The sequence below is a fragment of the Gastrolobium bilobum genome, unplaced genomic scaffold (assembly GCF_033153095.1).
Source record: "Gastrolobium bilobum isolate Gb01-03AN ecotype WA unplaced genomic scaffold, APGP_CSIRO_Gbil_v1 utg762, whole genome shotgun sequence".
In the NCBI taxonomy this organism is placed as follows: Eukaryota; Viridiplantae; Streptophyta; class Magnoliopsida; order Fabales; family Fabaceae; genus Gastrolobium; species Gastrolobium bilobum.
Genome location: NW_026899802.1, coordinates 315,429 through 327,096, shown reverse-complemented (window position 1 = coordinate 327,096; position 11,668 = coordinate 315,429). Strand labels below are relative to the sequence as shown.

At 35.0% G+C, this 11,668-nt stretch overlaps 1 protein-coding gene across 1 annotated transcript; it reads left to right on the top strand.

Annotated features, from left to right (window-relative positions):
- Positions 1–6,187: 6,187 nt before the first annotated feature.
- Positions 6,188–10,273, top strand: LOC133293637 (elongation factor G-2, chloroplastic). Its single transcript, XM_061492226.1, has 4 exons — positions 6,188–6,523; positions 6,893–8,307; positions 8,800–9,312; positions 9,854–10,273. Exons 1-4 carry the CDS (start codon positions 6,283–6,285, stop codon positions 10,019–10,021), a joined length of 2,337 nt encoding a protein of 778 aa, XP_061348210.1. The 5' UTR covers positions 6,188–6,282; the 3' UTR covers positions 10,022–10,273.
- The last annotated feature ends 1,395 nt before the right edge of the window (positions 10,274–11,668 follow it).

The following is an 11,668-nucleotide window of genomic DNA, read 5'->3' as shown; positions in this document are numbered from 1 at the left end:
ATCGGACACCTAGAACAAAAGTTATGATCAAAATATTGGAACAATGTAAATATGGAATTTTAGGATAAAAACGAATTAAAGCCAATTAAAAGCCTAACATCCAATTCAACACAAAAGACCATTATTTACACACTAAATAATCCTAAATTATTTATTAAAATTAACAAATAAGTGTAATAAATATCAATTATCAGTGACCAATGTGTTGCGATTTGGAACAATAAGAATAACTAAGTAGAGGATGTTTAATGGTGAACTAGGTTCACTCCTTTAGTTGTCTTGGCACCTAAGTGCAGTGTGACATTAAAAAATAATGTACTTAGTATAATTATAGTTGTTCCTAATATTATTTAAAATGGTGTCATAAGTAGATTAAAAAAAAAAAAGATTACCAAAAAAATGGTGTCATAAGTATATGAAAGGGATTCTTAAACTGAACTTTATAATGCGACCATGGATACGGAATAGACTTAGGATTCTTTTCTTATTTACTGAATTAAATCTCACCCAATTTGGGGGATTATGTTTTACAAGTCAAGCTAAGCTACTCACGAATCATTTTCAAGAGAAGGAAATTAACTAGTGCACCTAAAGGTCTATTGGAAGATTTTGTGTGGAATTGAGTTAATACTTTTAGATAGAACATATGTTTAGATGATAACAAAGTGGCAACAACAAAAAGAGAAGAGCTTTGATGACAACAAGGCAAGAAGAATAAATCAAGAGCAATGAATCAAGGTATTGAGATAACAGTCCAAGAGTAATAATCATCCAATTTAGACAATAATCAATAAGAGATTTAAAGATCAAATCCATGAGAAACAAGAATATATTGAATGACAACAAAACCATCGACAACTTACAAGAGGAATGTCACACGCAAGCCATGGTGAAATAAAGATAAAGTCCAAGTTTTTATGGTATCTAGTTTCTAGACTTAGATATTTATGTAAGGGTATGATGGTGTTTTCTTTCATGAGCTCAATATTGCATAATCTTTCAAAATTGCTTGACACTTACACAAATTATCTTGACAAATTTTTCTAACAAAGAAAAATAACTAATATATACTAAATGTGATCATTATAGTAACCCTAATGATTAAATGACTTTAATAAGAGAATTAATGTATAATTAGAGAATTAATTAGGTGAAAAACCTAATTAAGAATTAAATTACTTTTTGGGGCAAAAGTATAATTAATGAGAGTGTTGTGTTGAAGTGCAAATTATGCAAAGGGGATGAGACCAAGATAAATTTAGTGTGTGACACATCGCATTAAGACCTAAATCACTTAGAAATAAAATTAAAATTCAATAGATAAAGGTGGATTGTAATAATGAGAGGATGTTAAGGACAAATGAGTAACTTGAAACCTAGATATTTTCTAAAACTATCTCTCCTCTTTTCATCTCACATTTCCATTTTCTCTCACTCTCCCTCATCTTTTTCCTTCCACCACCGAAAAGCTCTCTCTCTCTCCTTATTTGTTGATTGAAATTACCCATAATCAACCATACATTCAATTCGTTTAAGATTCATTTCTATAATTATATGCATCTTTTAGGGGTGATCTGCTATTGTATGGACTATATGGGTTATACCCGGGTTGAGTTGGAGTAATTTGAATAAATAAATAAATCAAACTAATCAAGATGATGTTTTATTTAAAAGATGAATCAAAATGAACAAACTCAAACAAAATTAGGTTGACTGGAGTCATCAGCTTTTGCAATTATTTTAAATTCTTTTTTAAAAAAATAAAAAAATCTGCATTCTATAGAGAGTGTTGCACCGAATTTTCGTGGATACCAGGACACCAATAAATGTGCTGATTGGTTTTCAAAGCAGGGGCTAGCCCAGCAAGAGAGCCAACAGATTTTCATTCAACCTTCTTGTTGCGACTTCGGCAAGTACACCGGTTGTAAAAGTAATAAAAGTGTACTGAGTACGAGATCGTTCCCACGAGGATTGAATTTCAAACACTAGTTCACTAATCACGGTTTAGTTGGACAATCAAGACTTAAATGAAGGAAATTTAATTAAAAAGAAAATAATTAATAACATGCAATTTAAAATTCAGAATTAAAAAGCAATCGGAAAGATGATTGATTTGAAGATTAAAAACAAGCGTAGTTAGGGTTTCGACTTCCCCCAATCTCCTCTTTAAGCTATGAATTAAACTGTTAAGAATCTACTCTTAATATAATGCCAATCAATTCTTTCTAAGTTAATTAGGGCTCAATTTCTTGTTACCCTAAATCTATGTGATCTTGAAAGAACTTTAGTTCCCCGATTATTCCCCAAGAAAGCATGCATTAAGATCAAGAATTTAAAGATTGCGCAATTGCATTATGTCTATACCTAGATCACAAGAATTGTGATAAATTTATCAAATCAGGATTCATGCACAACATTCCTATTGTCATACAATTCTCCTAAATCAATCTATAATGAGCAAACTCAAAGAAAGCATTAAAGACAGATAATTTTATTCAATTATAAAAAGAAAAGAATTCAGAGACAATTGGGTTCCATCTACCCCAAACTGCTCCACATTTTAAAAATCGATTATTTTTAAAAACCGGTTTCACATGAAACTGCATTTTATTTTATAAACTGATTATTTACCAAACCATAAAAATAATTGGTTATCCATAACCAAACTACTCTACAATTAAAGAACAATTGGAAGCCTATCAGATTGAATAGAAGGGGACCACTGCTTTCCCATCTATTTTTTGCAGATGATCTTCTGCTCTTTACAGAAGCCACAGAAGGGCAAGCTGTTATTATTAATAAGATTCTTGATTGTTTTTGCAGGTGCTCTGGTGAGAAGGTTAGCAAGGAAAAAACAAAAGTCTTCTTCTCCAGAAACGTTAATCATACCCGAGTGCAGAATCTAAGCCAGTTGATGGGCTACTCTCCTACAAATGACTTGGGTAAATACTTGGGTATTCCTCTTCGTCATAGCCGTGTTACAAAGAGTACGTTTGGCTATATCTTAAATCGGATGCAAGCTCGTTTAAATGCCTGGAATCAACGTACTCTTTCATTGGCAGGAAGATCAACTTTGGCTAGGTCAGTTCTTACTGCAATTCCTCAATATCCTATGCAAACTTGTATTATTCCTAGTGGTACGTGTGATCGTATTGAGAGTGTAACTAGGAATTTCATTTGGGGATCAACTTCTGAACGAAGGAAAGCTCACCTGGTTTCTTGGGAGACGGTCTGTTTGCCGAAGAATGTAGGGGGGCTTAGTTTTCGTAAAATTAAAGAGAATAATATGGCTTTTATCATGAAGCTAGGTCACCGAATCATGACTGATCGTAATTCGTTATGGGTTCGGGTCCTTCGTAACAAGTATAAGGTGGAGGAAAGGCTCATTCCAAGTATCTCGGCTTCCGCAAATGATTCTGGTTTATGGAAGGCTATTGTTAAGTATTGGCCTCAAACTCTAGAGAATTCTCGTATCATTTTAGGGGATGGGGTTCATACGTCTTTTTGGATGGATTCGTGGGTGCCAGGATGTCCTCAACTTGTTTCTCTGGCCGTTCAACCTATTCCTCCTATTATGACTCATTGGTCTACGTCTCAATTTGTAACTTGTTATGGTAATTGGGACTGGCCTTTATTTCAGCACCTTCTTCCTACTTCAGTATTAGACAAGATTCGTAGTGTGCTCCCTCCTACAGTGGATCCTTCTCCGGACCGTTTTATTTGGGCAGGTAGCCAAGATGGGGTTTTTTCAGTGAAATCAGCTTATAACTATCTCATGGGTACCTCGCATTATCATCAGGATAGGATTTGGAAGGTAATTTGGGCTTGGCCTGGTCCTGAACGTATTAGACAATTCTTATGGCTTCTCTACAGAGGTTCTCTTTTAACTAATGTTCATAGAGTGCATCGTCACATGGCTACAGAAGCAGGGTGTCTGAGATGTCATTATAATCTTGAGGATAGTTTACATGCCATTAGAGATTGTCCTGGTGCCAGAGAATTATGGGAGCATTGGGTTCCTTCTGATAACCGTAGTGACTTTTTCTCCATGGATCTTCACCTATGGATTCAGACAAATCTAGGATTAAAAGGTCCGTTTCAAACTGATCGAACTTGGCCTTTGTATTTTGGGGTGATAGCTTGGTGTTTGTGGGGGGAAAGAAATAAGGCGATCTTTGATCAAACTATCACCTCGAAGTATGGTCTCATTAGGCGCATTACCTATACTTGTGGTAATATTCAATTGGCTAATGAAACCCTTATTAAGATTGGTCATCAGGAGCTTAGAAGAGAGGAACGTCTTATTCACTGGAATTTTCCCTCTCAGGGTTATGTTAAACTTAATGTGGATGGTTCCAGTATAGACAGTGGGCAAAGGATTGCATGTGGTGGAGTCATAAGGGATGCTGCTGGGAACTGGTTAACTGGTTTTACAAAATTCCTTGAGAGTGGTACTTCTACTTCAGCAGAAATTTGGGGGTTCTTGACAGGTATGGATCTGGCTTGGCATAAGGGATTTAGGAGAGTCTTTGTGGAGGGTGACTCCAAGGTGGCTTTGGAATTTATAAGAAAAGGGTGTGACGTAAGTCATCCTCTTTCTGCTTTAATCATCCGAGCTCGTAGCATGCTTCAAAGAGACTGGATTATTCAGCTTAGTCATACTTATAGAGAAGGCAATTTTGTTGCTGATTGGCTTGCTACTCATGCACCTCATCAGGATGGACATCTGATTGTGCTGGATGTCCCTCCAACGGCTTGTTTGGAATTGCTTCGTAATGACTTCAGGGGAGTTAGTCTCCCAAGATTATGCCCAGTATAGGGCTTTTTTTGATGTTGCTTTAGTTTTCATTGTATTTCCAAAAAAAAAAGAACAAATAAGTATTATTTTTTATCATGCCTATTATATTAGTCAATTGACTCAAACTTCCAAACAATAAACTAGCAAAAAAGTTAAGCTACTCAAGTAGAAAATATTTATGTAAAAAAAATTACACAAGAAATGTTGCATTCTAAGAAAGCACTTCTTACGTAAGGTAACAAATTTTTTTCCCAAAAAAAAAATGGCAAAGGCAAAGGCTTTGTAATGACAAAGATGAAGTTAAAAAATCATAACGAAAATGACAACGAAATTAATCAATTGTCTTAACATCTCTGAGAGCGGCGTTAAAAGGACAACTCATGACGAATTTACTTATTTGTTCTTTAATTATTGACCAGTTTGGTTATGGATAACCAATTATTTTTATGGTTTGGTAAATAACCAGTTTATAAAAATAAAATACAGTTTCATATAAAATCGTTTTTTAAAAATAATCGATTTTTAAAATGTGGAGCAGTTTGGTTATGGTTCAGGGGCACCGAACCCCCACTACTTAATGTGCGGACATGAACTTTTTTTCCTGGGTCCGCCACTGGTCACAACTAAGTAAAACTATAGATAGATAGAGAGAGAGAGTAATGACCTGCTAATTGGTTGATGGAAACAAATTCATTAGGGCTGCCATGGTGAGGAAGCCTTGGATCTTCGTTGCTATCGTCCATGAACCATGCCTGTTACAGTTTTTTTCATTTATATAAAAACGCTACTCTGGATGTTTACCCGGGTACAACCCTTCTTACCCGGTTAACTAATTCAACCATTTTTCCAGTTTCAAGAACTCTACCCGGGTAGATAAATTTTTTTGAAAAATACCAGGGTAGGGAGGGGTGTACCCGGGTAGGCTTCATGGTCAACGGTCAAACAAGGGCAGATTGGTGTTATGTTTTCTGAAGGGGTTAAATTTTCGAATTAATTTCAAATGAAGGTCAAATTAGTAATTAATTATTAATTAAAGATTATAAGGGTGAAAAAAAAAACCCTTGCTCTTGGAATTCCTATAGCGGGGCTGATTATTATCCACGTCGCCATTAGTCTCCAGCCATGTAAAATAGGTAGCTCGAAACTCAAACTTTTAAAGGTAATTACGTATTGTTATTTCAAACTTCAGGTCATTACGATAATGGAACATTTTCTGTATCTTTTTTTTTTTTTTTTTCGTTAAATTTATTTCTGGCGGAGCATAAATTCGTTTTAGATAAAAATGAAAATATAATCTTATATAAGCTTAAATGCTAAAATAAATAAAATAGAGAATATATTAGAAATAGGTTGAGTTACACTGACACTATCTGCTTCCTAGTCCTTACCGAAAACTAGAGGCCAGGGTGTGTGTATGTGGGTTTGTTTATCTGAAACACTTCAACAACAGAACAGAAGCAGAGGAAGAGAAGAAGCCTCAAAATATGGCGGCAGAGTCACTGAGGTTGTCGTCTTCGTCTCTTTGCAATCTTAATGGTTCTCAGAGGAGGCCAACCCCTCTCTCTGCGGTTCGCTTCATGGGTCTTCGGCCTCGACCCTTTTACTCTTTCCCTTCATCTTCCCTTTCACTATTCTTTGGGAGTAACCGAATCAACTCCAATTCTTCCAATTCACGCCAACTTGCTCCAAGAAGAAACTTTTCTGTTTTCGCTATGTCCGCTGATGGTATCTCTTTTTGCTCTAATTTTTCACCTTTTCTAACTTTCATTCACCTTCAAATGGTATGTTTTTTTGGTTTGGTTCATTTGTTTATCATCCTTTAAATTTGTTATGTATACTTGAATTTCAACATGAGTTGTCATAATTAGTCTATTTGAAGGAAAGAACATCATTTGTCAGTTCTATTGAACTTTTAAGAATAGCTTGGAATCTTATGGTATATGATGTCTTGAAAAGTAATGGTTCTCTATCTTTATATTCCCTATGGTCCAACTTTGTTCTATAAAACTATTAAGTAGTTTGCTTTCATTCTTTTGAAAATGACCATGATTCAACTAACATATACGAGATGATTCTTTTTAACTTTCTTCCCAGAAACAAAGCGCGCTATTCCTTTGAAGGATTATCGCAACATTGGCATCATGGCTCACATTGATGCTGGAAAAACAACTACAACCGAACGAATTCTCTTCTACACTGGAAGAAACTACAAAATTGGAGAGGTACATGAGGGAACAGCAACTATGGACTGGATGGAACAAGAACAAGAAAGAGGGATTACCATTACTTCTGCTGCAACCACTACATTTTGGAATAAGCACCGGATTAACATCATTGATACTCCCGGTCATGTTGACTTCACCTTAGAAGTGGAGCGTGCTCTTAGGGTTTTGGATGGAGCTATATGCTTGTTTGACAGTGTTGCCGGTGTGGAACCACAATCAGAAACCGTGTGGAGGCAAGCTGATAAATATGGGGTCCCACGAATTTGTTTTGTCAATAAAATGGACCGTCTTGGTGCAAACTTTTTTCGAACAAGAGACATGATTATAACAAATTTAGGTGCCAAACCACTTGTAGTTCAGTTACCAATCGGTTCAGAAGATAGCTTTAAGGGAGTTGTTGATCTTGTTAGGATGAAAGCTATAGTTTGGTCTGGAGAAGAGCTGGGTGCCAAGTTTGATTATGTTGATATTCCAGCTGATCTTCAGGAGCAGGCTAAGGATTACCGATCCCAGATGCTAGAAACCATAGTTGAGTTCGATGATGTGGCTATGGAGAACTACCTGGAAGGAATTGAACCAGATGAAGAAACTATAAATAAATTAATTAGGAAGGGAACTATATCAGCCAGTTTTGTGCCAGTGTTGTGTGGCTCAGCTTTCAAGAACAAGGGGGTCCAACCATTGCTTGATGCTGTAGTGGATTATCTACCGTCACCACTTGACGTGCCACCAATGAAGGGTACTGACCCCGAAAACCCAGAAGTGACAATAGAGAGGATAGCAAGAGATGATGAACCATTTTCTGGACTAGCTTTTAAGATCATGAGTGATCCATTTGTAGGCTCCCTTACGTTTGTCAGGGTGTATGCTGGAAAGCTAAGTGCAGGGACTTATGTACTCAATGCAAACAAGGGGAAAAAGGAGAGAATTGGTAGACTTCTAGAAATGCATGCAAACAGCAGAGAGGACGTTAAAGTGGCATTAGCAGGTGATATTATTGCTCTTGCAGGTTTAAAAGATACTATTACGGGTGAAACTTTGTGTGACCCTGATAATCCTATCATGCTTGAGCGGATGGACTTCCCTGATCCTGTGATTAAGGTTGCAATTGAACCCAAAACTAAGGCTGATGTTGACAAGATGGGAGCTGGTCTAGTGAAGCTTGCACAGGAAGACCCTTCTTTCCACTTCTCACGCGACGAAGAGGTAAACCAGACAGTGATTGAAGGAATGGGAGAATTACATCTTGAAATCATTGTTGATCGACTCAAAAGAGAATTTAAGGTTATACCTCCCATTCTCTGTTTCAGAATTTTCAATTATCAGTTAGCATGCTTGTGTTTAATTATTTTATCCTGTCTTTCAGATATTTTCCTCTCACAGTCCTGATACTATGCATGAAATAGTTTCAACTTACTATTACAAATTATAAGAATTATAAGTAGACGTCTGCTTTAGCACATTTGATTATCATGGAACCTGTTTGCAGTATGAAAGTATGAATTGTCACTTGTTACCCTTAGAATAAGGAGAAGAAAGGAATAAAGCACCATAAAAAAAATATGATGCTTATATGAAACTTTACTCCTGACCATTGATAAAATCCATGTGTCATAAGAGAAGCATTATAATTGTTAATCGGTACTATTCTCCTTTCCTTTTTATATGATTATTCCCTTGGCGTGGGCTTTTCTTCTCTTCCCTCACCCCCTCCTTTTTTTAATGATTATATATAATAATATAAATTTTGTAAATATCACGTTATCTATATTGCAGGTGGAAGCTAATGTTGGTGCTCCCCAAGTAAACTACAGGGAAAGCATTTCCAGAATCTCGGAAGTGAAGTATGTGCACAAGAAACAATCAGGTGGACAAGGTCAGTTTGCTGATATCACTGTACGGTTTGAACCTATGGATCCAGGTAGCGGATATGAGTTCAAGAGTGAAATCAAAGGAGGTGCTGTACCAAGAGAATACATTCCGGGGGTGATGAAAGGATTGGAAGAGTGTATGAGCAACGGTGTGCTTGCTGGATTTCCAGTTGTTGATGTACGTGCAGTACTTGTGGAAGGTTCTTACCACGATGTAGATTCAAGCGTGCTGGCATTCCAGTTGGCAGCAAGAGGAGCTTTTCGGGAAGGAATGAGGAAAGCTGGACCAAGGATGCTTGAACCTGTAATGAAGGTTGAAGTTGTTACTCCTGAAGAACATCTAGGTGATGTAATTGGCGATCTCAACTCAAGAAGAGGACAGATCAACAGTTTTGGTGACAAACCGGGTGGCCTCAAGGTACGTGAAATAACTTGGTTCTCCATGTTGGGTTATTCTATTAAATCTGAAGGCATGACTAATGACTTGAAAGTGCTTGTACTGTATTTTGTTTGACAATGCACAATGTTTCCAAATTGATATGTTTTATACACACTATTAATTCTGAGGCAACACTTGAAAATGCAAGAAAGGGAAAGTGAAATAAAAAAACTCCCAACATCATCTCACATAAACCCCTCTTAACCTTCCCTATAGATAAGATCATAAAAAGCAGAATATAACAAATGGAATGAATGACAAGGGTATACCCCTTAGGGGGCTGTTACCTTGTTAATCGTATCTGTTGGTCTTTCATTCCAAGGAATAACTTGTATCCACGCGCTTTGTACTTAAATCTTTTTTGTTAATCGTGTTTGAGGCTTGACGCATGTTCTCCTGACTTTGATACGGGTGACTAGATGAGTGAATGAAGGCAATGATACTTTTTGTTATTTTTTACTTAGACATTGATTCTATTATATGGAGCTGGACTTTAGGCATTATTTTCTTCCTAACACAGGTGGTCGATGCTCTAGTACCTCTTGCTGAGATGTTTCAGTACGTGAGTACACTCAGAGGGATGACAAAGGGTCGTGCATCCTACACAATGCAATTAGGCATGTTTGATGTGGTGCCTCAGCACATTCAGAATCAACTTGCCACGAAGGAGCAAGAAGTTGCCGCTTAATGTATTTCCTTGGTCTCCTAACGAGGATCATCTTCCCTTCTATAGTTGTATTATGTTCATTTTCCTATAGTTGCGGTTTTCTTTTTCTTTTTGTCTTTTTTATTGTAATTTTCTTTGTATCAATACAAGGTTAGCCAAAAAAATTTCAAAAGGAAAAAACCAACAATACGATTTTTCCTCCCAAGTTTGAGAGAATGCACTATTACGGAGCAAATATTATTGGGAAAAATGTTTGTCGTTTTAAATGATATAATTTTGTGTCATTTTAGATCTTAACAGTTAATTTTCGTCAATCAATAGTTATAATTTATTAGATCAAACAATTATAATTAATTAGTAATTCGTAATAAATTATAATTGTTGATTGACGGAAATCAACGGTTAGAATTTAAAATAACTCAAAGTTATAATGTTTTTTCCAATATTATTTTTTCTGGGAGGGGGGAACAAGGCGTGCAAACATGGGCCTATTTGATTGCTATTTTTCAAAACAGTTTCGCTTTGAAAATTTAAAAACAAAAGAATCTGTTTAAATGATTACTTTTATGTGATTATTTTAAGGGCTTTACTAATCTACCCTTGCATAAGGGAGATTATCTCCTATTACTCTCACAATCATATAATGGGACCCACATAATTATAAAATAAAAAAAAATACAAATAAAAAACTTAAAAGGCCAATGTCTCTGTAGTAAAATCAACTACTCTCCTGCGGATGGAGAGTAGTTTTTCCCTTATTTTAAATATTAATTCTTCACGAATTGTTTTTAAAAATAAGAATTAAAAAAATTTCCAGCAAAAATAATAATAATAATAATTTTTTCGTTAACTTCATTTTTCTCTTACTGCAAATTACCATTTCTGTCATCCCACTACTTTCGCTATTGTTTCTATTGACGTACTTAAGCTTTCAAGCTTAAAATAAAATCTATTTTCTAAAATAATTTTTAGAAAACAAAACTAAGAATGGAATCAATAATGCTTGAGAACCAAAAACTATTACCCATCTTTAGCTTTTATACAAAATGAATTTGTCTACATGATGATGTTTTTATTGTGAGCAGCCGAGTGCATTCTGAATGATTTTGGCAAAATTATTTACCGAATTCTGGTAAACACAGCAGCAACATGATGGTTATTACCAACTCTGATGCAAAACCTTAGTTATTCATTTGTTTTTTAACTAAAAATATACCGATTATTTTGTATTTGAAATTTTGTCCATATCTATCAATAGTTTTGTTAAGTAAAATAAGAAAAGATAATTAATAAAATACAAAAATAATTTAATTATATTTTTTAACAAATTATTAATTTTTTATTAATTTTTCATAATAATTTTAAACCAAAAATAATTTGAAAAAAAAAAAAATACTTTCTAATCTTTGATATTCAGTTTTGCTATAAGTATTTGGTCAATTGCACGAATTAATAGTCTAATAACATGATTAAGAAATCATTATTTAAAAAAATCATTACTTTAATTTTTATTATGAAGTTTTTGGTTAAATTTTTTCTCTAATTTTAAAATAAGCTAATTCAAACACGTATTAACCTAAAATTTACATATTTTTATATTTTTATCTCTAAATCTTAACTGCTCAATAATTATCATTCTATCATTGTTTTTTTTTTTTTTTATTCCCT